This window comes from Aspergillus tanneri (assembly GCF_003426965.1).
Source record: "Aspergillus tanneri strain NIH1004 chromosome Unknown AapTan_3_pilon_pilon_pilon, whole genome shotgun sequence".
Classification (NCBI taxonomy): domain Eukaryota; kingdom Fungi; phylum Ascomycota; class Eurotiomycetes; order Eurotiales; family Aspergillaceae; genus Aspergillus; species Aspergillus tanneri.
The window spans coordinates 294116-321234 of NW_022984630.1; the positions used below are offsets into that span (position 1 = coordinate 294116).

The 27119-nt window shown below is 44.5% G+C and overlaps 6 protein-coding genes across 6 annotated transcripts; 3 read left to right on the forward strand and 3 right to left on the reverse strand.

Annotated features, from left to right (window-relative positions):
- Nucleotides 1–6875: 6875 nt before the first annotated feature.
- On the forward strand, nt 6876–7655 carry ATNIH1004_003900 (uncharacterized protein; the record flags this gene model as incomplete). The annotated part of the gene is made up of 1 exon (XM_033568572.1): nt 6876–7655. One exon carries the CDS (start codon nt 6876–6878, stop codon nt 7653–7655), a length of 780 nt encoding a protein of 259 aa, XP_033427378.1.
- A 7154-nt stretch (nt 7656–14809) lies between these two features.
- Nucleotides 14810–16225, reverse strand: ATNIH1004_003901 (uncharacterized protein; the record flags this gene model as incomplete). Its single annotated transcript, XM_033568573.1, has 1 exon — nt 14810–16225. The coding sequence occupies one exon, from the start codon at nt 16223–16225 to the stop codon at nt 14810–14812; it is 1416 nt and encodes a 471-aa protein (XP_033427379.1).
- A 3073-nt stretch (nt 16226–19298) lies between these two features.
- On the forward strand, nt 19299–20974 carry ATNIH1004_003902 (histidine phosphatase family protein; the record flags this gene model as incomplete). The annotated part of the gene is made up of 3 exons (XM_033568574.1): nt 19299–19893; nt 19942–20074; nt 20125–20974. 3 exons carry the CDS (start codon nt 19299–19301, stop codon nt 20972–20974), a joined length of 1578 nt encoding a protein of 525 aa, XP_033427380.1.
- Nucleotides 20975–23581: 2607 nt separating this feature from the next.
- On the reverse strand, nt 23582–23909 carry ATNIH1004_003903 (uncharacterized protein; the record flags this gene model as incomplete). The annotated part of the gene is made up of 2 exons (XM_033568575.1): nt 23582–23748; nt 23798–23909. The coding sequence occupies 2 exons, from the start codon at nt 23907–23909 to the stop codon at nt 23582–23584; spliced, it is 279 nt and encodes a 92-aa protein (XP_033427381.1).
- Nucleotides 23910–24186: 277 nt separating this feature from the next.
- On the reverse strand, nt 24187–25137 carry ATNIH1004_003904 (copper acquisition factor BIM1-like domain-containing protein; the record flags this gene model as incomplete). Its single annotated transcript, XM_033568576.1, has 3 exons — nt 24187–24767; nt 24815–24886; nt 24942–25137. 3 exons carry the CDS (start codon nt 25135–25137, stop codon nt 24187–24189), a joined length of 849 nt encoding a protein of 282 aa, XP_033427382.1.
- Nucleotides 25138–25996: 859 nt separating this feature from the next.
- Nucleotides 25997–26745, forward strand: ATNIH1004_003905 (uncharacterized protein; the record flags this gene model as incomplete). The annotated part of the gene is made up of 3 exons (XM_033568577.1): nt 25997–26129; nt 26183–26571; nt 26623–26745. 3 exons carry the CDS (start codon nt 25997–25999, stop codon nt 26743–26745), a joined length of 645 nt encoding a protein of 214 aa, XP_033427383.1.
- Nucleotides 26746–27119: the final 374 nt, after the last annotated feature.

The window sequence follows — 27119 nt, forward strand, 5'->3', positions numbered from 1 at the left end:
ATAGGGACAATAGGGACAATAGGGACAGTAGGGACAGTAGGGACAATAAGGGCAATAGGGATAATATAGTAATTAGCTAGAGAAATTAAACAGGCTCCAGCCCTTTAGTTTAACATACTTTGCTTTCGAATAATCTTAGTGCGCCTTTAAACGTTCGTTTGGATTTTCCATAAAGGTGGAATACCCTCCTTAATCTGTATCTTATTCTAAGTAAAGGCCTCAAATGTAAACCTTCGCAATCTAAGTATATAGTTAGTATATTATTAACTATGCTCTGCATCTACCTTGGATATACTTTACTTTAAAACAGCTACCAGGAGTGACTGCTTCCGGCCAACACCTTAATTATTTTAAAAATAACTATTTTTACTAATTCCGGTATGTTTCCGAGCATATGTCCAGTGTTCAATCTGTATCTTTAATTATTCCGGGGTCAGTGCACTTAAGATCCACGGCCGTTTTTTTTCCCTCTAGCCAGGATTTAGTCTTAGGATATGTATTGCATATGTAGTCCATACACTTAAGCAAATCAGGTTTGGACGGTGCTTCTAAAAGGCTGTTAAGTAGGTGCTCTGCAGGGTGGTCCTTATACTTTAAGCAAAAAATTATGCTTTAAGTGAGTTTGGCAGAATATGATCACATAGGGAAGGTGCTCAGACCACTCTCGGGATATATCTAGCGTATGCAAATAATCTCCAAGACCTAATATACTTAACAGGGTGCAAATACCGGGCATATATTTTGTTTATTACATACCTAGTGCTTGCTTCTTACACATATCGATAGTTATAGTCCAGATCTTATTCTCACCATGTTAAATATGGGGAAACCGTATAGGTGAGCGAGCCACATTTCCAAGTATCTTAAATAGCTTTGAGAACATTACAGCATATGCATCGCGTGTTTCGAGATTAAGAAAAGCATATGCAAAGGTATTGATTCCTAGTAACTTGCAAGTTAGTGAGCAATATTAAAAAAATATACTAGATACATACTTCGCATATATAGATTCCACCCAGAAATTGAGAAGACATTCGTCTTGCCATTAACCATTTTGAATGAGAGGTCCATCTTAATATGCTTGATATTAATAAACGCCCTTCGCCTGAGCATATGTACAGCACTATAATAAGAAAATACCGTGGATCAAAGAAATAGACATCACGTATCCATTGCTGGTCGTCCTCTTTTAATTGGTCGAAGGCGTATTTATATAATACCCTAGTATTAGCTGAGCATATACCTAAAAGCAGTAGCTATTATCATACCAGCAATATCAGTTCCTTCAGGATAAGTTAAAAGTCTCTGTTTTCGGATCAAAGCTTGAACTCTATCTTGAATATTAAGACTTTGATGTAATACACGTAGTGTTAAGGGACCAAATCGATTATATATATCAGTGAACTGTGGAGAGATTATGAACCGTCCTAAATAGAGTAGATACTTAGTATATGCTGTATATATAGAGTAAATATACTTACTTGCAGTTAGGTTAAGGATATTATGCTGGGAGATTATTTGGACCACCTCATCTGCAATATCTTTAGGTAATCGTGTTGGAGGTGGTGGAAAATAAATATAATTTAATTAACAAATCAAAAATTAAGAAAGGAAACCGTTGCCAGGATGTTGGAATATACAAGTCAAATTTAACCTTACACTTTGGAATGTAAAGCCTGCCGGTATGGTGAGTATATGCTCGAGCTAGATTAATCCTATACTTAGCATATAAATATATAAAACTAGAAATATACTTACTACACCATCTTCTTCAGGATGTTGGCTGAGCAATAAAATTATATTCTTCTATTTTTAGGCCTGTTCCATGTTCCATAAGAACTTAAAGATAAGTCTTATCAATCTGAGCAAATCGTCGAACTGGATGAGCATAATGCCAAGGTTTAATATCTGAATTCTTGGGGCAACCAAGAAAATAATTCTGGGTTAATTAGTATATATTTAATATATGCAGTATATGTACCTAAAGCATACCTGATTTTAATAAAACATTACCGGTGGTGTTTCACCACATGTCTTAATATCTTGATATTCACAAGGACCTCCATCCTGCCACCAACATTTCATAAAAGCATAGAAGACATCTTCAGTTTTTTTTAATTAGTTAATCAATTGCTTGAGGATAAAAGGGTTCGGCGTAACGTAAGCGCTGTTTATTAAGTAAATCAAGATTAACCCAGTCATATGCCCGTGATATACTTAGTATATAATTATAGACCCGCTCACAGGCCTTTACCGAACCACATATATAAGATCTATGCCAAGCCTTGTGTTGTCCGTTATCATCAAGCTTGTTTAAAAGATCCATTTTGACGAGCTTTGCAGCCCCTGTATGTTTTTTGCAAACTGAATCTATTTAAAGTATTAGTATAGTATAGAACTGATATATACTCTACATACCTTTAACATAAGTAGACTTCATCAGAGCCCACGAAAGCCCAAGCCCAACCCAACCCAACCCACTTGTGGGCTGGGCTTTGGGCCAGGTTCTAGGGCCCATGATAGGCTATAGGCTGAGCCCAGGGGCCCACGGCCCACAGATGGGGCCCAAATGGGCCCCCAAACTAGGCTAAACAGTGCAAACATGCCCCGATCTTATGACTGCATAACTTGTGCTTCTTTTAGCTGTAATATTGAGTATTTCTCTTACATTATTTCTCTTAAAAATTGCTCTTTGTAATGTCTACTCCGCCTGGTTATATTTTACATTCTTACTCGCTGAAGCGTTCAGCATCGTGCAGAGTTTGGTTAACAAGATATTATTCAAAAGGCAGTAATTGAATATATTAATGATACTCAAACTCATTATCCTCCCTACTTTTCCGCTTTCTTCCTGAAACCCGTGTTTGCGTGATATTCTCTGGCAATTCAGGCTCTGTATAATCCTGTATCACTGCTACTGCCTCATCATACTTCTTGTTCCTCAGTATCACTAATCGACTCTATCTCAATCTCCTCTAATTTCTCGTCTCTCTCTTCCTTTGCAGCCTCTATCTCATAGATAGAAAAGAATTCCTTGAGAAATTTTGCCTCTTGTTCTTCAAGATCAAATCTTGATGTACAAAGAAACATCATAATCCCTAATTTCTCAGACTTCATCCGACCGCGGCGGTAATGACAGATATCTCGAGCAGTATTAAAAGTCGTTCAACACCAGCGCCTGTTGCTGGAATAGAGAGAATATCCCGTGCAAGGGCTGCAATAGCTGGAAATCGATATTCATTGTCTCTCCAGAATTGAAGGGGCTCCACATCGATAGTATCTTTTAGGAAGTTAGGATTAGACTAAAGCAATAAGGTGTTTAACATACCGCTGTTAAGATATTGAGTTATTTCATCCCTAACTGGCTTTGCCTGTGGTTTGTGCCCATTCAACATCTTATTAAGCCTTGAGCTTGGTCTTGCTGCGGTAGGGGTGGTTGCAGAGCCTTGAAGAGTAGAGAGACGTTCTTGATAAGGAACCAGGGCTTCTTGGAAGGATTTCCGGTAGAGGTCGCGCCATTGTTTATCCCAGTCATCAGATAGGAAGAATTGGAACTTATTATCGGGGGCAAGCATTGTACTAATTGCATAGATATGTGGTTTAACCCTATCTGTCTGCGAGTAGTACTCATCAAGTTTTAATCGACCAGCTTCAAGAGAATCAAGCATCTGCTTTTTCCATGGAACACACTTCCGCCGAAGCTGCTTCATTGATTTTTCTAGATGCTCGAAGAGTGCATTGTAAATCTTGAAAACAAGATGTATTGTTACCTCTCGAGTCTTTGATAGCTCGGTTGTATAGAGAAAGAACGGCTCAGTAATATAAAGAAGATAGTCAATTTGGCGCCACTCCTCATTATTTAGCAACATCTCTTCACAATCATAGTCGGCACAAAATCGTGTAAAGATATCACGGAGTCGTTTCGCGCGTCGAAGCATGAGAAAGGTTGAATTCCATCGAGTTCTCACATCTTGGATTGGTGTAAGCTTTGGATCATCTGTTTGAAGATTGTTGAATGCCTCTCGACGTGAAGGGCTTCCGTGGATATAAATTGCAAGAGAGCGGACCTTGTTTAAGGTATAAGAAATCTCATGCTTCTGGTGTTGTGTATTTGCCTTGGCTAAAGTTGACAGCCGGTCAGTCCACTTTGTTTCCTCGGTATTATTTAGTGGAACTGCCTTGAGACGGTCAAGAAGCTGGTTCAGGCTAAGTTGGATAACATGAGCAAGACAGGGAGTTCGGATAATATTAACATTATTAGATAAAGCCTGCTGGAGGGAATCAGCCAATGTCTTATTATTCGATGCATTATCACTGGTTAATCCAAAGACTTGGTCTTGAATCTGATGGCTGTTTAGTGTTTCTAGAACAACACCACTTATGTTCGAACCAGTATGCGCTCCGTGAAGAGGTTTAAAGCCAAGAAGTACTTCCCGATATACCCAATCAGCATCAATAAAGTAGCCAGTTATAGCTAGAAATGCCTGGGAAAACGGAGATGTCCAACTGTCAAGCGCAATTGATATCTTCGAACCTGAAGGAAGCATCCTAAGAACACTTTGTTGCCGATCTTTGACAAGCACTTCTAGCCGACGACGTATCGTCATTGCAGATGGGATTTGTGGAGCAGTTGGTGCATTTGGGCCATCTGAATAAGCTTATAAATGTTGGATGCTCGATTAGGTAAAAGGAAGCCGATTATTGAGAGAAATAATAAGATCTTCTCCTCCCAGGCTGGTTGTGAGAAAGGAACATCAGTCGGAGCAGATTTCTAGTAAATAATTATTAATTAGTTAATAAACATAGTAATAGAACATTAGATATACTGTTTTTTGGAGGAATTAGTGATTTCATCCTTCTGTCTGTTCTCAAACCGTTGGCACGCAGCAGTCTTTAGGTGCCTTGTCATTGTTGATAAACCATGACGCCCTTCCTTCCCTTTAGCATCCTTTTTTGTAGAGTAAGGATGTTCAAGGATCTGGCTGCAGCGTTTACACATGACCTTTGGTGCGCCGTCTATACTAGATGCGACCTGATCATAGTGCTTCCAAATATCTGAAAGGTGGTTTGAGTCCCAATGTATCTTACTTTGGGACCCATAATCAGTATGTAACCACCAGTCTACCTATTCACTATGAGTCATTTCGTTATAAAGCACATATGCCTTTCTTCTATCGGGCCCGACACGTTCAAGAGAGGATGGAATTGTAAGAGGAATAGCTGGTCGAATAAATAAAGGGACCGAAGTGTCAAGGGCATCAAATGTATGCTGGCTGCCAGATGGAGTGGCTGGGTGATTTGAAGAAGTTAGAAATGTTAGATTATCTATCTCTGCATCATAAAGAGATGATGCAAAGTCAGATTGCTGGCTTTGGGATATAATGAAGTAAGTATACAACACATGGATAAAAATAAGAGAAGGGTAAAAAAGGAGATGGATACATTACTAGGAGAAGGATTTCTGATTTACTTAGCTATGGACTGTGAGTCAAACAAACAAGTCTACATATCAAAAGAAAATATTCAGCTAGTTGCTAATTGGATAGATATCACAAGTGAAGTGTGTTTGGCCCAACGAGGCCCAACAAAGCCCATAGGGCCCATGAATAGCCCAACAAAGCCCAGAAAAGCCCACAAAGCCCACGAATAGCCCATAAAGCCCACGAATAGCCCATGAGAGCCCATTAATAGCCCATTCCCAGCCCATTAATAGCCCATTCCCAGCCCAACTCGACCTTAGATACCCTCAAAAAATTTTCACCTGGTCAGATACAGAGACAGAATACTGGTAGAAAGAGCTGAATTCCTTTAAATTCACTTCTTTATACTATCGTTTAGGATTAGAATTCCAAAGTAGAGAAGATAAGCTTTTATTTCATGTAAAGAATGAATAAATCAGAGCAGGCAGAAGTGGTTAATTTTTTACTTCTGTCTCTTATTAAAAAGATGCGCACACTCTCGTATATATAAAATATATATCTAAACAAGTTTGCAGTGAATTTATCCATAAGCCATCAAAACACCACCATAACAATCAGAATATGGGATTTTTATAAGTAATTAACTTAAAACAAGCCTTACTTTCTTTAATTCCAAGAAGATTTCCTAGAATTTCTTACTATTTTAGGCGAGGTTACAACGAAGCTCAGTTGATGAACTGGAACAGGTGTAAAAAACAGTATTTTATTTTGATTATTTAGCAGCTTTATGAATGCCAAGACCAAAATTTTATGCAAAATGGGCTTTTGCGGGGGCCCATTGGGGGCCCATCGTGGGCCTGATGGTTGGGCTTGGGCCTGAAATCCGGGCCATCAGCCCACAGTGGGTTGGGCCGTGGGCCCGAGATTCAGGCCCATTTGTGGGCTCTGATGAAGTCTAAACATAAGCCGTGTAAAAATATTATTTATTTCTTTCTCAGAGAAATCATTTGGATTCCTTGAGGATGGAAATGGATTGTAGTTATAAATAAAATAAAGAATACCTTCTGCTGCTGTTGCTGGATATTTAGGTATTAAAAGATGTTCTTGATGTAAGGGGCTAGAGCCCCTCAGCCTACTCGGGCCCCTCAGCCCTCGTGTTTCCTTTCTCCTCGCCTGCCACATGATTAGTATATTGATTAGTACACTCTATCATGTGACTTCCCCCCCTTACTTCGCAATCGTCTCATCGCTGTTTCCTCTTCTCTTTCCTCTTCGACGATTCCTTTTGTATCCACCCTAGTTATTAGGTTATAGAGGTTTAGCCCTTGACATTAGGAATCGTCCTTGTCTGCCTGTCTGCCCGCTCGCCTGCCCGCTTGTCCGCCCGCTCGCCTGCCTGCCTGCTCGCCCGCCCGCTTGCCTGCCTGTCCGCCAGTCTATGGGAATATCTTTACGATGTCCGACCCGAATCCACTCCTCCTGCTTGTGCAGCAGCTCCAGCAAGAGCTCCAAAACCAGCGCCTTGATATTCAAAACCAGCGTAATGAAATACAGCAACTACGTGCGGACCTTGATGCTTCCCGAACAGATGTCCACCAGCTTCGTACGCAGCTTCTTTCCGTCCAGACACCCAGATCCCGCCTGCCAGATCCGCCTCGCTTTAACGGTAAACCATACACGCTTCGCACATGGCTCCCGTCAATTAAAGCAAAACTTCGATCAGACCAGCTCGTAGGAGCTGATGCTTTTGACTATGTATGGGATCGACTAGAACAGTCTCAGCAAGCTTCTGTCCTGCACCTCCGCCAATCTGCCGAAGAAAACCAGCTATGGGATCCTGAAGTTATTTTCTCTTTTTTTCAGCGTCTATGCCATAACCCACGGGAACAGCAGGAGGCTATTCAGCGCTTTACTTCTATACAACAGAGGGATGACGAATCGCTTATCGCCTACCTTGCTCGTTTTGAACGACTTTCATATGAAGCCAATGTAAACTCATGGCCAGATATATCACGTGTTACCACGCTACACCGGGGGCTACGGCCTAATCTCCGTCGAATACTAGAAGACTCGAATAATTCTCTCTTTGATCTTCCCTATAATGAATATATTGAACTTGTCCAGAGTACCGATCGGCGTACCCGTCCTAGTCCAAAATCAGCCCCGAAACCAGCTTTGACCCCGAATACAGACCCAATGGATACTGATCCGGTCGAGTCAACTCAGTTAAAATAAACCCCAATCCTGTTCATGTTGGCTCTGTGAGAGTAGCCCGAGCTGCTTCGCCTGTTTTATCTGATTCTTCTCATGAATCCACCACCTCTGACCGCCGCCGTTTCCGACTTGCGAATAATTTATGCCTTTACTGCGGTTCTAATGATCATTGGATCGCAGACTGCGATGCCCGCTCTACTTTGTCTGATACTTCCGAGAAACCTCCGAAAAGCTTACAGCCCGCGCCAGCAACCCGCCTCGCTATTAGGCCTCCTTCGGAGGCCTTATATAGGAAGGGGGAGTAGTGTAAGGGGCTAGAGCCCCTCAGCCTACTCGGGCCCTCAGCCCTCGTGTTTCCTTTCTCCTCGCCTGCCACATGATTAGTATATTGATTAGTACACTCTATCATGTGACTTCCCCCCTTACTTCGCAATCGTCTCATCGCTGTTTCCTCTTCTCTTTCCTCTTCGACGATTCCTTTTGTATCCACCCTAGTTATTAGGTTATAGAGGTTTAGCCCTTGACACTTGAATCTCTTTAACCTTAATCTTATAACTAGCATTTCGCGCAACGACAACACCATCTAAAGTAGCTGCTTCCTAACATAGACTTAGTATATATTATGCATATATTAGATATACACTAACCCGCTGTAGGCCCATTACTATTGGTGTAAAAGATTCTTGTTCCTGTATATTATCTCCTGGATCTAACGGAGTAGACCTAGTACTAATTATACTACTAGAATCATCTCTATGAGATTCCTGCACCTCGTTCTGATAATTGGGTATATTAGTATAGGGTTTGTATATACCCAGTATATAATAAATATATATACACATACCTGGATTGGGATATTGTTGATCCATTCTACCACTCTTTCCCGAACTTCGGTACCAGCCATTGTTGTGGTTTGGTCAACCTATACAGAGTATATGCAGAGTGGATACCCTGTATTGTGTAGTATAAAATATTCTTAGGGCTACACCTTACCAATTATAGTAATTAAGCCCTAGTGCATATGCTCAGCGTGGTCTAAAAATCTTTTGAAAATCTCATCGTGGCCTAAGAATACTGACTAATCATTTAGGCCATGATGAGTTTATTCTTGGCATAAGCTCAGCGTGGTCTAAAAAAGAGCGGTGAGTCTCGGGGCAGAATTTTAGCCCACGCCGAGGTTTTTAGACCACGCCGAGCTACAAGCCCGCGAGCGCCGCACCTCCTGTATATCTACGCGTCCTTTTTAATCAAGTGATTTAACCACCACCATGCCACCAAAAGGCCTCCGAAGACAAAAGATTCGGAGGATCAAGAAGAAAGAATTACTCTAGCTATTTCTGCATTTGAAAAATCACAAATTCGGTCTGTACGACAAGCAGCACAGGTGTTTCAAATATCTGAAAGAACACTGCGACGACAGCTTTATGGAGTAACTCCACGGTCTAAAAAGCGCGCCAACAGTCATAAATTAACATCAAATAAGGAGGAATCGCTTGCACAATAGATATTATTATTGGACCGACGTGGAGCTCCTCCCCGACCGTCTCATGTGCAAGAAATGGCCAATATTCTTCTTGCAAAGCGTGGCACCACACCTATTTAAACTGTTGGTGATAAATGGGTATACAACTTCGTCAAACGGCGTGATAAGCTTAAATCAAGATATTTTCGAAGATACAATCACCAGCGTGCTAAATGTGAGGATCCTAAGCTTATTAGGGAGTGGTTTGATCGTGTACAAATTATTATAATGCAACATGGAATTGCACAAGAAGATATCTACAATTTTAATAAAACTGGCTTTGCAATGGGCCTGGTAGCTACTGCTAAAGTAGTTACTAGAGCTAATATACAGGGAAAGCCATTTCTAGTGCAGCCAGGTAATCGAGAATGGGTTACCACTATTGAGTGTGTTAATTCTACTGGTTGGGCACTTCCTCCTTCTATTATCTTCAAGGGAAAGGTCCATATGGAAAGTTGGTATAGGAGACTCCAGGTCACTGGAGGATTGAAGTTAGTAGAATGGATGGACAACAGATAGATTGGACTACGCTGGCTTAAAAAGCAATTTATTCCTCTACAACTGGCCGTACAACTGGACAATATCGCCTGCTGGTTCTTAATGGTCATGGAAGCCATTTAACTCCTCAATTTAATAAGGTCTGCAGTAAGAATAATATTATACTAATTTACATGCCCGCACACTTATCACATATTCTTCAACCGCTTGATGTTAGTTGCTTTGGACCACTAAAACGCGCGTATGGACATCTGGTTGAGAACAAGGCATGGCTTGGCTTTAACCATATTAATAAGCTTGATTTTCTTAAAGCCTATCCCAGAGCCCGTACAGAGGCTTTAAAGGAGGAGAATATTAAAAGTGGCTTTTCAGGAACTGGCTTGGTTCCATTCAACCCGGAAAGAGCTCTTATGAAGCTTAATATTCAACTAAAAACTCCTACACCTCCAGGCAGTCGTTCAACCAATTCAGCGCCTAAAACACCTTATAATTCTCGGCAATTAAAAAAGCAAGCATCTGCAATAAAAAGACGGCTGAAAGCGCGTACACAAAGCCCCCAATCTTCTTTGGAAGCACGATTAGACAAGCTTATCAAAGGGCATGAAATGGCTCTAAATGAAGCTATTCTTGCACGTCAAGAAGCGGGGGATCTGCGAGCTGCAAATGAAACGGACCGTCAAAAGAAAAAGGAATCTAAGCGACAGATACCTGGTGCAGAGGGCTTTTCTACAGAAGAGGCCCAGGAGTATGTACAGCAGCGGAATAAGGTCTAAAAGCTTAAGATACTATACCAGTAGAAGAAGAGCCATCTACAGTTCAGCGACATGTACGAGCGCCACCACAGTGTTCTGGCTGTGGTATTCGGGGTCATAAAATCAATACATGTCCTAATCGCAATAGTAATTAGGTTTTATATAGAAATGCAGATTTTTGGGTGTTTTAAATGGCTTCCTTTTACTGATCGGGAGAAGTGCGGCGCTCGCTTACGTGCGGCGCTCGCTTACCGATTACGTTAAGCTTAAGGGGGGGATTATGTTAGGGCTCTACGCCCTAACATACCTCTTGCTCGTCTGTTAGGGACCTACCATATTCGGTATGGTCACGTGGCCTCACTTAGTGGTGCACCCATCTTGATTGTCAGCTCGCCCAAGCGCCCTGAATTGTGCCTCGCGAACATCGTCTGTGTGTCATGTGACTAGAACCACGTCCCCACAGAGTGGATCCACCAAACTCCTCTCCACGCTTCGCATTCTAGTCAATAGGAACACCTATTATTGGATAAGCGACCCAACAGGTTATGAGCTGAGGAGCTCTCCGACTATTGGGCGGCTGGCTCTCTTGATACGTTCACTGCAATCATTTTTGGAATAAAGCAATAAATTTAGTAAAAAACTTTTAATATGAAAACAGACAACAAGAATCAAATGTTAAAGAGTAAGGACAGCAATGCAAGTACCAAATATCAACAATAGATGGAGGAAGTGCCGACCAGTTTCAACGAATGCGTGGCAATTCATGATATAGCAAGATATACTCCGTACATAGTACTTGATGGATGCACCGCGCTCAATATAAGATTTTTTAAGAAAAGAACCTTCTGAAGTACGAGAGAATCTTCAAAAAAAAAAAAAAAAATGACACCGTGATATGCTGCCCAGGAAGTGAAGGCAATTCATCGCTGTTCAAAGAGATGCTAAACAGGACGAAAGCTATCAGCAATTGTAGCCCCCCTGGAGAGACGGGCTAAAAGAATAGTGCTCCTGTCTGGCCATTCACTCACCCTGAAACACTTCCGGCATACTTTGTTTAAATGGTTCCCATGCTTTATAGAGATCATCCATGTCGTGCGCATAATTCAGGAACCGTTGAATCAATATTATCCGCGAATCGCCGAGGGCATGGGTTATTTCCCCCTCGACAAGTCGACAAGCCTGGAGGGCTCGACCTCTGGTGGTTTCGTCCACGGAATTCTCCTCGTCAATGATTATGCGCCTGATTAGTAGCTCGTCAGGGGAAAGGTATTCTGAGGGTCACAGAGGTTCAACTGGCATTAGAAGTGTTCGTTGGGGATAGCTGTCCAGGAACGCTAGGACTTACTGGAGCTCTTGTTTATGACCTGGGCCATAGCTAAAGATTTCGTAATTAGGAGTCAAACTGTAGCTCCAGAACTTGCGATAGAAATGATCTGAGGAGAAAAGCAAAAGAATTTAGGATGTTCTGCAGAAAGAACAAGTCTTCAAGCGAGGGCACGAAAGTCCTTAAATAGTTGTTTTCGGGGGAATCTAGGAAGTTGATCCACGAGTCCAAGCGGTGTCTGTGCCCTTGACACTTAGGAATCCATTTGGCTATTGATCACCTCTCGTATGGTTTGCTGTATGATAGAAATACCGGGTCATTTCACGGATCTTACAGACAATGGTGGAATTACTATAAATAATTAAACAATATGCTTTATTTCCGGGTGCAGCCCTGTTTTCTGGAGTAAAGTTCGCGTAAATAAAAGTAGCCCGGGAACCGACAAGAACATTGACTGGTATAAAATGATAGCTCGATGGCCGCATGATCAAGGCTCCTCAACGGGCCCTCAACAAATGAAGCACCTGGGATTTTCCATACTAATACTGCCCCGGCTGCGGATCTGTCGTTCTAGTCGGGGGATTGAAATTTATTCTGCTGTCAGTACTGTTTTAATCTCTTCTGACTGGATCCGCGATCGGCGGATTGGAGCAAGGCCTATGTTTAGGGCTTTCTCGTAGTATATGTATTTTGCTAGAATGGGTACTTATTTAGCTATGAGCGGATAGATTGGAAAGCCCCTGGAGTGATGGCGCATCTAGACGTAGGCCTGAGAGCTTAGGGGCCAAAAAATCCCGGGTTGCAGCAGCTCCTCCGCGCACCGTTGCCTGCGCGACGCAAAAGATTTTCATTATTTCATCATTACTGGGGAGGACAGTGTAATGAACTGTGAGTCATTCTTTTTCGTCCTTCTCATTCCACAGGTTTTGGCAAGGCAGAAATGTCGAACTCGAAAATGATAATAGTCTTTTGACAAATTAGCTTTCTCATGATTGTCAGTGATGAACCAGCAGTAAATTATGCAGTCGACGGTTCTGGAAGAACGCCATTAAGGAAAATCACCTGAACTCTCATAATACGCCGAGGAATCTCGTACCTTATGGTTACTGGTTGGTAAAAAGGTATCTACATAGCAGTCTAGTTCTATTGCATAAGAAATTCAGTGAGACTCTCATATGCTAGCTACGGTCGCTCTTCGTGCTATGTTCATTGCCCTTGGCTCGTGCAGCAGGAAAACAGGTAATAGCTTGACGGATTCGGGCATAGCAAGCACGGTCTAACTGTTTCGGCTATGGATGTCGGAGCCAGTGGATCTTCGACGCGACTCGTGGATTGAGAGTAGAAAGACGAGGTTGGAAAAAGCTAGTCTATTAGCCGATGGTAGACTTTTGGGGATAGTTGGATGGATTTGGTCCGGCAGGTCGCCCTTTTGTCTGCGCTGCGGGTGCCCAAAGTACGAACCAACCCACGAGGTGTCGACCCAGCTGTTGGTCGCCAACCAATGGGTTTCCACTCTGAAGGTCCACCAGAGGCAGTTGATTTGTATAGTAGTTTGCATTTCTGTCGTCTTGCTACCTAATGTGAGATTTACCAAGTGATCCCTGTAGGCTGTAATTTACGATCATCTCAATAGATGACCAAACCACGATCAGATGATAACCGGTAGTCGCGATCATGACTAAAGCTTCTGCGCAAATCCAAGTCTGAGCGGCCTCGTTAGTTTGCATTATCATGGCAGATGACGCAATTATAACTTCATTTAGACCACGGTTCAGTAAGCAGATGGTTTTCTTACGCTGCAGGACTGACTGTTAAAGGCTACCGTAGTTAGCGGTTCTGGGTAATTAGTTAATGGAAAAATGTTGCGTGTATAATCTAGTTTTTAATAGATAGGTAGCCCCAATTTAAGTGCTGATAAATGGCTCTTTGGTTGATCTTAGACGTAGTGGCAGTCATGTAGGTTGGTACGCCATGCCTGGCAGCGCAGACCCACCAGAATACTCCTATATACAAAGGAAACTGCTGAATGATTGAACAGGGCCTAGTGCTTTGAAGCAACCGAACGCCCACTTGTTATGTGGCTATATAGCCGCGCATATGTTTCGTGTTTGGCTTAGGCGCCTCCTAGAACTCAGAGCTGGGCGTGTTGCAGCTAGGTAACTATAACATAATCGACTATATAGAGAACTCCTTTCCTTAGTGGCCCGAGTCATAGTCAGTGCTTGCTTAGGTATACTAGGATTAGTCGGTCGACTGTATTCCCACCCGCCTTAGCGTCCACAGTAGACCTGTGGTCTCTAAAGAATCAAGATAAGTCCCCAACTAACTTGACATCTAAAGAGCCTGCCTGGTGATAAATGGCTCTGAGGAAAATTCTGAACAAAAGAGCCACAAAAATACAGAATTACACACAAATTTCCAATGCCCAGTGTGTAGTAGGTGTTATGTGTAGTATGTATAATATGTTTTTCTCCTGCAGTTGGGCTTTGCTAATTCGTCCAATCGACCGTACATGTATCAGAGGGCGTTCTATAGGTAAAGGCATAGAAGTGAAAGGAAGTGAAAAGACATGAAACGCTAAACCAAATCCAGCCAAGCCAAGGTCAGGCTGAAACAGCACCTACAGGGTCAACCTGGACCACTTGGGCAAATTTCCAGACTATTTAGCATAACGATGGATGAAAGGAAGACAAGGTGCGTCACGACATACTCGATATGGAGAATGCTCTTATTTTGATCGACACAGGGAAGCGATTATGGCCTGAATTGCTTAGAAATTTACTGTGATGTATACTAAGGTGATGAGTTTCAGTACAGGCTGATGATTACAATCGTCGGCCACTAATATCTCCCTCCCTAGAAAGGCTACAATGCAAAGGAATGATAACCCGGAACTCTTTTTGGCGGCTGAAAAGAGTAAGTACTTTTTTTCATATATATAGAAAAAAAAAAAAAAAAAAAAAAAAAAAAAAAAAAAAGGGGGAAAAAAAAAAAAAATAAAATTGAAAATCAGAAAGTACTGAACTCGCAGAGACAAAAAGTACCAGGACGGCCAAGAGTGAAAATGTCGGTGAGACAATCAAGCGCTCTGGAAAGGGGGCGGTGCAGGTATGAGACGGCGACTCAAGGGGTCTTCTAAGTTCAGCAGCGGCAAAAAGATGTTATACAACCTTGACCAGTGGGCAACTCTGGTTTTAACTAACCCCAGCCTCGACAAGGAAAAAGCGTACCGAACCGCGTGCCGCTCGTCAGTCTCGTAAAAATGCCAGAGATTGTCGACGTGCCCCTGACCTGCAGCGGAGAGGTTGGTGACATTGCGGTAGAAGTCTATGGGCGACCGTTCACACAGCCAGGCAATGCTTGACCACCTTTCTCGCCGCATTTCTCGGAGCAGTTCATCCCAGGGGAGCGGTGAGAGGATACTCTTTAACCAAATAAAGGTGGCCACAATGACTTCAAGCTTGAAGTGATACTCCCGTCCTCCTCGCCTGTTTTCATCGAGTATATCCTCCATCGTTTTGCTTGCTGGAGCGGAAACGAGCAGTCTCGCCAAGATAGGACTGACAAGGTCAAGCTGGACACCTTGACTCCCTCCGTCTATTACTGACAGCTCAGACAGATTGTCCAAATTCTTTAATTCACCCACAATCTTATTAGGGGTGTTCAGACCGAGAACTTGCGAAACCTCCCACAATGTTTCAATATCACCGACGGCATTGACATTGCGACCGATCGTTCTTCCCGCCCATTCCAGCATCGAACATTCTAGTGCATACTTCGTCTTGAAGCTAGCATCCGCAGCTCTAGCGCGACCCGTCGTGACTTTCTGTACGTGTTTCAGAAAGCTCTCACACAACCCAGAGAGTCCGCTGATCACATCGAGCGAAAACTCTTGCTCGAGGATAGGGAGCATGTCCGGCTTGTAGCCCGTGTCGTGGTAAGCATCCGCCCACAGTGCTCGAGCCTTGGATATCACCTGAATCTCGACTATTGTTTTATCCCACTCCCGACCGTCAGGTATGTCCCCTGGCTTGATATTTACGCGGTAATGTGTTGCACAGTACCCTGGATATTCCGGATGATATAGATCTGTCACTTTGGAATTAGAAGCTTGCGTCCCATCATGTATTTTTTGCTCAAGGATAGTGAAGCTTTGCTCTATGATTGTCTCTACTTTCTCTTTGTCCGGGGGGAAAAGATACAAGACGCGGGCACCGGCTAGGTCAACAATGTCTTGTGCGATCTCATCATGATTGCGATAAGGATGAGGTCTGGTCGCCTGACGTTGATACAGCTTAGCCCGGAGGCTGTCATATTCTTTCGCCCGACATTTGACGTCACAATTAACTTTCCCTTTTAAGGACAATTCGCATATCTTCGAAGCCAAGGAGGCCAGCACTTCGTAAGACGGTCGCTCCCGTTCCCAGAAAGCTAGAAAGCTCTCGATAACAGGGTCGTCCGCTTGGTTGTGCCGTCCGTCAGCCGAAGAGTGCATATTTTCGTCGCCTCAGGGGACAGGCAAATGTGTATTGAGTCAAGCCAGTAAGTAATGGGGAAAACCAAAATGAGAACCTGAATGACCGAAGCGCGCGATGGTTGTCGCGGAAAGAACGTCAAGCCTGCTCATTAAATAACTTCCCGGACGAGGTATCATACGGTTGTTGACGCTTTCCTGCCCAACTACTTTCCTGGGTAATGGCAATGGCAAGATACTGTCGACGATGCCACATCACCAATGCACAGACAAACAATGTTCTTCCCATTCATTCGTTCCAAGTCGGTCTTGCGGTCAAGAAACCCCATGCTATCTGCTGGCATAGATGTGCGAGTAAAGGACATCATTGACGGGCGACAGAAATTTTCATCATCGATTCGGGTCATGAATGTCATTGTACATGGCACCTCCGCCCTCCAATGAGGCTTTCTATAATAGACTTCGCGACTGTTGGGTTCTCCCAAGTGCATACATGTGCAGACGGGCCCGTCATTGTGTGCATTCATATCGCTCACCAGGAACCAGGGTGCTGGGATGAACCATCAAGCGGTGAAGAGTATGTCCAATGGGGACCAACCAACTGGCCAGCGCGACTGTCAGCCTCATGCCTTAGAGAACATTCCTGGTGAGATGCATGATTCGCGACGACGAGTGGTTCATCACTTACTGGCGCTAACACACGGGGAATTCTGCGTTTGGTAGTGTACGGGCCGAGGTGGGGGACGAACGCCCAATGGATTTTCATTTGGGATGAAAGGGGACACTTGCGTCACTCCATATCTAGATATATAGACTGGCATTCCCCCGACACCGGTCTAGTCACAAAGCGATAACAGGACGTCATGTGAAATCGATTTTCTGTTGGAAGCGATTGCTTATTGTATTGAAAGGGCGAAAGGAAGAGGATCAGGGCAAGCAATGGAGTAAATATCCCTATACCACACAGCCCACGCTCTACAGCTCCTCCATGACCAAACATAGTAAATAAAACAAACAACGAGCAACGCAAACTGACCCCGCGCCAAGCCTTATAATACTTAGACTAATAATGTAGAAAATTAATTTATTAGTTAACTTTCGACACTTTCGGTCTCGACACAGGCATGCCTGCTAACTTGGCAACAGAAAATTAATATCATTATTATCAACTTCATATATATCGTTATCATTTGCTACGGAAACACTATGATCCGTCCGACTTGGCGGTGCGGAGTATCTGAGGATCCATTCTACCCCTCAATCCTTTGGTTAGTTACCCTGAGGTTAAGCACCGAGCACCTTTGGTAGTAATGCAAGAGACTCACTTGGTCGAGATACTATGATTCCTGGTGTTTCCACGGACGACGTCTAGAAAGATCGGTCTGTTGCTGATCTATAGCTCCCTGCGTATCACTTCCCCTGAATTCCACAACATCATCCTTATAAGCCTGATCTTCACCATCACTAATTAGCTCAGGGGTGTACTAAGGAAGCTGAGTCTCCCTATCCCCGTTAGTTTGCTCTTTTTCTTCCTAAGTCCACCAGCGCCTAATTAATCTTTCTTTTTACCCCCAATATCAAATGTTGAAATATAACGAAACATCATAAGATCTTGGATTGTTGTACTATTGAGCGAGTCCCTTCGGTAATGGCAGACATCCGGAGCGGAGTTAAAGATACGTCCTACACCTGCGCTAGTAGCTGGAGTAGAGAAAATGAATAGTAAGCGGTAGAAGAAACTTAGAACGTAGTGCAGAGGTTATCATCCACTGGCTAATTGACTGGTCAGGTGTACAGTGTTAGTCGCCAACATTGTAAGGAGAGAAAGAATTCTGGAGGATCGTTTTGAAACTGGGATAAAGCAATCTGTGGGGAGGAGCCAGCTTCGGAATACTAACTAAATAGAGACATATCTTCGAGAGTGCTAATATACTAGAAGAGATGGAAGTAAAAGGAAGGCAAAAGACTACCTCTTATAGATCGTGACTTGCGACCGATAGGAATGTGGCTTAACAGGTGCACACAGTAATGTGTTAATCTATTATAAAATAATGTAAGGACTCATAAAATCCCTACATTAATTAGCTACTTATATAGGAATCCCATTAGTCCCATGAGAATTCCTATCTCCCTGGATCCACGTTCAAGCCAGCCCCCCGCAGTTTCTATGAAAAAGTTTCAACTTTTCGGGCTCGCTAATATATTGAGACTTTTACACTCCGAACAATTGAGTCAAGCTTATAGAAGTGGGAAATTTAAGAGACCTGACGAACTCCTCCACAGGAGGATATGAACCCAACAACCAATCGAAGGGCAATTGATAGGATGCATCTCGAATTGGACATCTAGCGAGTGTTCAATTGCTGGTCCGATGCATTGTGGACGTACCCCAGCCAATGGTGGAGACACACAAGAAGGCTTTTCTTTTGCCGTGCAGTGATTCGCCGGATTTTCCGCAGATTGTGGGGGTTCCTGGGGGAAGGAATTATTCCGAGATTTATTTTAATGGATAGTAGACTGAGTATGATAGGAATTCTCCGATATATACATGGCTGTATGTAATACATATCTATCTCTTCTTGATACTAAGTATGCAGGCATCGATGGTCCACATGTAACATAACTCCAACAATCTCACGCTAGGTAAACTCTTTCCATCCATCACATATGTGGCACTGGTATTGCTTATTCTGGATCCCTCGTGGAGTCGGCCCGTTTCGTTTCCTCGGGTCAGGTTCCGAGTCTTCCACAGTCTCATGACAGAATTGAAACCGATTGTCCTTGCATCAATAAACCCTCCTTGCGGTACCTACAAGGAATGCATCATGGGCAAAAAATTCAGAATGAGCCAACGTTCCCGAGAATCCTTGCAGACTAATGACACACTAATCTCTAGCGGGGAACCCGTCCTATTACTAATTCCTATTAGTTATTGCAATGTTGTCACCCATGCGGGATAATCTCTAGCCTGTTGTTGATCGGCAATAGCGTCGGTGAGACGTCGTCCGGAAAAATTAAAAAATCCTGCACATATAAATCTCATCCAATCCGCCCCCGGTAACCTTTTCCACTCGGTTTCCCGCCAATTCCCATCATGAAGAGCCTCGCAGTCTGTCTGGCTTTAGCTGGTGTGGGTGTTGCTGCTCCCCATGGCTCATCCACTTCTGCTGCGGCGGCCCCCACGGGCACCAGCTTCGCTTCAGGGTTCGATATGACCAGGAGCTGGGCCAATCTGAGCCCCTATAAGGACGCCGAAGGATTCGGAGTCCCCAAGGGAGTGCCACAGGGCTGCGAACTGTCGCAGGTGCATGTCCTTCACCGTCACGCCGAGCGATTCCCCACCAGCAGTCCGCTGGACGGCGCGGGAATGAGCGATTTTGCCTCAAAACTGGTCAACTACTCCAAAGCCCATGGAGTGACCGTTGCTAAGGGACCGCTGGAGTTCCTGAACAATTGGGAGTATGTGGTAGGTGAGGACACGTTAATGGAGAATGGTGCCGCCACGGAGGACACCTCTGGTGCCAATTTCTGGGTCAAGTACGGTCGTCTGCTGTATCGTGCGGATCGCGATAACGTCGCGGCCTGGAATCAGTCCCTGAATGTGTATGCCAATGGCACAGCCCGACCTAAGCCGGTCTTCCGTACGACCTCGCAGGATCGTATCTTGGAGAGTGCGCGGTGGTGGCTCAGTATGTGACCTATTGAAATAAATCTAAATGAAATACTAATCTGTATAGGTGGATTCTTCGGAAACAGCAGTGCGCATAACTCCGAGGACCAATACGATCTGGTTATAATCCCAGAGACCACGGGGTTCTTCAACAACACTTTGGCATCCTACGTTTCTTGTCCGGGAGACCTGACGGCAGGGTAACCCCTCACAAACAACCCCCAATCAACCACAGTACTAACAGAAATAGCGATGAATTGGCAAAGCCATTCGTCGAACGATACACAAAAGCCGCCAAATCTCGACTATCTCAGTTCCTCCCATTAGATTTTAATCTAACTTCATATGACGTACTCGCGATGCAGAATTTATGCATATATGAGCACACGAGTCTAGGCGGCTCATCCTTCTGCTCTCTATTCACCGAACAAGAATGGAAAGACTTCGCTTACAACGTAGATATCCAATACTACGGCGACTACGCCTACGGCTCCCCCACTGGTCGCGCACAGGGCATCGGCTACGTTCTCGAACTCGCCGCGCGATTGGAAGGAAAACTGATCTATTCCAGCGATACGAGCATCAACTCGACGTTTGACGATAACACTAAGATGTTTCCCATGGGCCAGCCATTCTACATGGACATGTCGCATGATGATATTCTCCTATCGGTGATTACCGCGCTAGGTCTAGATTATATCAAGTACGGACCGGAGGGACTTCCGAGTGATGTGGACCATGCTGTTTCGAATCGGACGTTCCGATTAAGTGATTTCACGCCGTTCGGCGCGCGATTTATGTCTGAAATTTGGAGCTGTCCTAGTGATGTGTCATTTGAGGATCTGGATCCCATTCTATATGTGAACCCGCGTCTGGAGGGTAAGGATACGAAGCGGTATATTCGGTTCCTGTTGAATGATGCGCCGTTGCCATTGAAGGGTCTCAAGGGCTGCGATGGCTCGGAGAATGGGTTTTGTCCTGTCGAGGGTTTCCTCGGTGATGTGGAGAAGCTCAAGGATAGGGCTGAGTACCAGTTTGCTTGCTTTGGGGAGTATCCTCATGGTAAGCAGGTGGGAGATGGAGTGCCCGAGTTGGAGTAGTTGTATGGATTGGATGAATGAGTGATGAGCGATAGATAGATGATTATGTACTGATATATTGTACTATGAAGAATTTTGGCAGAGTGTAAAACTGGAAGTCCTATATCATTGTAATATGCCCATGCACTATACAGTTTGAAAGCGTACACTATGCCAGTAATAGTCATGAAAAAAACACCCTGAGGTTCCAGAAGCTCTTCGAATGCCACATTCGGCTTCAACTGGCCAATGTTAACCTCAAAACTAGCGCCATATCGACCAGCTCGTAGTACATCGCCTTCAGTGCCTTATCATTCATTGCGGTGCGGTAGGTTAACAAAGGCTGAACTTTTTTCGCCGGTTTCATTATTTAGAATAAGACCTTAACCACATAATTATACTTGAATCAGCGACCGCAGATCCTGTTCTCGGGGAGGCCGCCTCGTCTAGGACGGACTAGGGAAAAACATAGGAAACTATAGCACCTTTGACCGAAGCCCTCTTGGGCCGATAGCTATGGGAGAGGGGAAGACTGGGATTAAGCGAGCGATGTGACCTTGCCTGCATATCGCTATATGTCGACCCTGGACCAGGCTTTCGTCGTTCCCAATGGCATGACCCAAGCTAACGCAGTTGGGGATCGTGGCTGCAGGGATCGGTTTCTGGGTGGTAGCAGTTGGTCTTGCTAGTTAGCAAGAGGGAATATGGGCTTGCAAGGCCCATCCACCATAAACTTCACCTATTTCTACGTGGCTCACGGTCCACAAAAAGCCGCTGGCCATGTTCTGTTCGTTGGCTAGTGGGAATTTTGTTGGTATCTTTGTCTCTTGGTCTTGTGGTTAAGATTGAATGGTGTAGTGAGTCATTTTGGATGTCATATACATAGGCACCGTATATTCAGGCAGTCGTTGCGGATTTGCAAGTTGGCATAGTACCGACTTGGGCGTATTTGGCTGGCTATGGCTTCATATAAAGATCCCCCCTGCCCCCGTCGATCCAATGCAATATCCTGCATATCTGCTACAGCAGGACCATGGCATTTCACTCGTCCAGCAATGCTTCGCGATATCCGTTGTCTTTTGTCGATGATTGGCACACTCTCCTGTTATCGTGCATCATCGTGGCGTTACGACTGTACTATCACGTCTTCCGGACCCGTAGTCTCGGCGCTGACGGATTGTGATACACCCCAAAAATAGGCGAGAAGGCCTAGAAGAGCCAAAAAACAGTCAGGGAAGTAAAATCACAACCCACTCTCGGCCGTAGCTTTATGAAGTGTGCATCAGGTCAACCAGAAGATTGAGGAGTATGGGTATTCCTATGTGAGGAGTCATCATCTGCTGATTCCTTCGCCCATTCATATATAATACCATTGGTTTAGACTTAATAACTGTCTGTAGTTTTACCCATCCTGGAATTATGCTGTTCACCAGCAAGCTCAATAGTGAGAAGAAGATAGAACCACCTTGATGTAATGATATGCAACCCGATCTTCAAGAGTCGGCTGAGAATGCGGTAGGAGGCTCAGAGATAAAAGGGGAAAGTTTTAGGGAGGAATGGCGAAGAGACAGATACCGCGTCTAGCAGATGACAGGGGATAATTTGACATGCTGGTGGCACAGTTCGGCGGTCTTCAATATTTCAGTGAAGATTCTGTGAGTATCAAGAGTATATCCACACGATAAACATCCTGTAATGCGATTGTTTTCGCAGTTTAGGGATTCACTAATGTATATATATATAGATATATGAACATGAGAGAAGGGATTCTTAGGATTAGAATGGCACCGGTTTCACTAGCATTGTTAAATGCACAATTCCAGAGGGGACTAACTATATGGTTCTGGAAATCCACCTAACCTTTTTTTTAGCCACACGCCAGGCTCACCTTAGGGAAAATTGTAAAAAAGCTGCATTGCTCTTTCACAATTCTTAACAACTTACCACATTCTTTCGGATTATTTTCTCTATTCCCTCACCGTGCAACTGGTTTTTTCCTTCCTAGTGCTGCTCGGTCTACAGGTATGTGGCTTCCAGACAATATCTATCTGGAAAGAATTGAGCCATTCAAGATTCAATCCACGCCTGAGTCTCAAGATATCATGACTCCCAAGGAGCATCCAAAATATCACGGACTACACCCATCATGGCATACATCTATCCTGCTTGCTCGTCGCCTCCTACACAAATCCTCGATCGCTCGAATTTCAACCACCTTCCCAGACGCCATAACATCTGACGGGGCTCACTGTGACGGCCAAGCAACTCGATGAAATTGGTGCTATCTAACGAAAATTTCAAGCGTGGGGAGGAGGAAGAAAGGTGGTGAGGGGACTATGCGGGGAGATAAACAAAGCTAGATACAAATAATGCAAACAGGCTACATGGTGAGTTCGTCACACTCACTACCACACGACAGAGGTTGTAGCTACCCTCCCAAACACCATACCAGAGTACATGGCCTCGTGCGATGACACAGGCAACCCGACTATCCTAGCGCCCCACCTCGGAACAACTTTCAAAAACGTGGCAGCTGGATCCAACGTCACCCTCTCCATCGACTGGTGGGACCACCTCACAGACACAGATGTCTCTTTCTCGGGTTTATCTCCGAGTCGCATGGCGCTCTCACCGCTGGACACGGAGACCAGAGTGGGTCTGGAGCAGTGTTTCGTGGATGTCCATCCGGATACCCGGGTGTGGTTGCCGGATTGAAAGAACGCGGCACACTCGAGGTTCGGGGCGAGATTGGTGGTGCTGGGCGTGGTTTGGGTTGGGGGGGTTCAGAGATAGGGCTTTGATTAGGTGGGTCAATATGACGGAGTTGAGAGTGATAGGACATACTGGTAGTCAGGAGGACATTGGTGATGGACGGGGATGGGCGGATGCGTTGCTTCCGGGTGAGAAACGAGGGACTTGATTCTGTACCTATGGTAGTATTGCGCTCGTGTGACATATTGGAAGACTATATTAGACCCCAGTTTAGAAAATGTGATGCTATTCACATTTTGTCTGAGACTCAAGTGATCTGTTTGTTATAGACTACTATGCTCTGCTGATATAGAGAGGGAAGCTTATAATTGTACAGATTTGTACGCTTATAACTCATCCATTTTCATTCAACAATATACAAATATAAACATAGCGTCATTCAACCAATTCAACTCATCAATAATCCATTTTGCCCACCATATCCATCTCCTTATGATTTACGTATATCAGCAGTATAAGAATTACCTAATCTTGCGTAATCCCATCGGCGTCTGATCCATATCCGGCTTCGTTCCGGCTTCCGCCCAATCTACATTCCTCACAGATGCCTGATGCCGCACTGAACGGTACTTCTGCAACAGTCTCCTATATCCAAATAGAAGACCAACACCAATGGCCACAGCAGCAACCAACCCGACGACAATACCTGCAATAGCACCACCAGAAAGACCAGAGCTAGACTTCTTACTTGAGTCCGATGCAGACTTGTCATTCGAGTCCTTAGACGATCCACTCGTTGCGGTGGATCCAGCCCCTGCTGTGGTGGAGCTCACAGGCGCGAACTCCTCCGATGTCACGTTGAAGCAGGGAACTTGGTAGGTGAATTTGCTAGCAGGGACGTAGGTGACATCTGCACAGGCGTAATAGGTTTCATTCCTGTCCGAGTCCATATCACTGCTGTATTTGATTTGGAAAGTGGCGTTCATGCCTGCTTCGGCGTCAATAGCAGGGTTCGGGACGGAGTAGCATTCGTGTCCGGGTTTGATTTCCGAGATCTCAGACTTGTCAACGAAGGTCTCGAAGTCGTCGTTGCTTGTTGGGTCTGGGTATATTAGTATGGTAGGAAGTAGTGTGTAGGAGTATGCATACTGCTTTTATGTGAGATAGAGACCTGCACATTCCATGATTCGTCTTGTACGACCAAGGCGAGTTTTCCATTAACTAAAGGGCTGCATTAGCAACTCTTCAAAAGTATTTAGTATGAATTAAAACATACTAAGTGGAAAGTTAGTTCGATTCACAGGCCCAGTGTTCGAACCACAGGGGGCGTTGTTGTCATATGCGGCTCCCCATTTTCTGTCGGGAGGCCACATAAAAGCCACAGGGCCCATCTCCTCTGCTGCTTCCTCACCATGAGCCCAAGCTCCAGTAGCGGAGAGTAAAGCGATGAGAAGTAAGAGTTGGGATTTCATGGTAATGGCAAATGACCACAAGGACTTTGCTTAAGGGAACAGAACAAATTCAGAGTAGAAAGAAAGAGGTGGCCGGTACAAATACAACAGAGTGCCCCTCTTTATACCCTGTCTTCCCCCCAAATGGTTACTTTGGTACACGGTTCGCCTTCAGAGCACTCGCCGAAGACCGATGTGTCATAGTTTTCTCCCTTACACGTGAACCAAAATCAAACCAAAATTCATCATTCCGACAACGATCAGAAATTTTCAACCCTGCAAGGAGGGATCCAACCGGAAGCTCTCGCTAGCATGCCATTGGTGGAGTGAACCTCTGGCGTCGAGTCATTGATAAGGATGCAAGTATGGTCACATTGCCAAGCCAAATAGTTAGCTATCAGTCGGAAAAAATCGCTCGGACCAGGCCAGACGAGTTGCGATACAGACTTGGGTAAGACGAATAGCAAAAATATGGATCAGATTAGATCAATCAGATAAGACGATGGGTGGGACGGGCCCCACCCACACAGCTGTTAGCGAGAAACGGTTACACTGCTTGCCCTTGCCCACCACCACAAACGGATATCGCTCGGTAGCGAGAACCTACGGATGCCCTATTTAAGCCTAGAATGCTAGGCCAGCTGAGACAGTCTCCCTAATTGGTAAGTGTCTACGATGGATGTCGAAATTCCGAAACCTCGTATGATTCTTGTACAGTGATAGGGAATAAAAGCTCATTGGGTATAACACTTGGCCACTCCGTCTCGACTATAAGTAGGGGTTAGCAGCCGAGGTTCTATCTCTCACCCAGTGTAGTGCTTTATCCGGTCCTTCAGGTACTGTCTTTGGATTAATTTATCACTTCATTCGCTACTTCACCATGCGTTTTTCCACGGTCGCCGCTTTCGCCTGCGTGGTCATCAGCGCCGCTGCATTCGAGTATCCGGATTTTGTTCCCCTTCATCGTCGTCAAGAGCCGGGCACTCCAGCATACGACTGTCATGCTAACTGCGGTAGGTCCACGTTATACTATCACCACATTTCAAGTTGACCAACCAATGTATAGGTGGTGTGATCGTCTCTGCTCGCTCCGACGGGTTCTGCGACTCTAGCACCTTCAAGCAACAGCTTTCAGACTGCTTGAAATGCGCAAATGAATTTAAGATCTGGAAATACTATGGTAGTGCCGTGTCCAAGGCCGCCAAGTCATGCGGACTGGATTCCACTCCAGAAGATGGGTCCTCCACCACCATGCAAGCGAGCACTAGCAGTGCCGCCGAGAAAGAAACCACAACGTCCGAAGCGCAGACATCCGCTGCATCAGGCTCTATTGTCACTTCCACAGTGCACAGTATCGCCACGACTGCCTCGGTGACTGGATCTAGCCACGGGGTGATTCCTATCCCCCCGCAGTCCGCAACTGTGAGTGGGTCTATGACTCCGAGTGGAAAGACAGTACGTTTTATCCTTACTTGTGTTTCTTGAAAGTATAGTAACAGTTTCTAGACTGCTAGTACTAGTACTGCTTCTTCGTCTATTCCTCTTTCCAACTCCGCTCCAAACTCTCACGGTAGTGTGTGGGTTGAGGCTTTGGTTGGATCCTTTGCTGCGATGGGGATGGCATTGTAAATGTCTTACTGGGTGGAGTATATACAGTTCAAGAGTGACTAGGTGATAGTGAGAAGGTAGGAGTAGCGGTATTACATTCTCTTCTGGGCGCTTAGTTTTGGGATTGAGTGATTGTCCTGCCATTGTTACATAATAATTCATGTGACAATATTGTCTAGATTTTTAAATTGTGATATAGTAGTAATTTGTTTATCATAAGTAGAGATTGTATATTTAACACTTCGATATAGGGTCGCTCCAAGTTTCATAGGTTATTATGAGAGTTGTTCTGCACGTTGTATTTATGTGCTTAGCCACTTCGAAAGTTTTCAGTGTCACGAAGGTAAACAATTTTTGATAAAGATAGCTATATTTATTATAATTAGATGTATCCA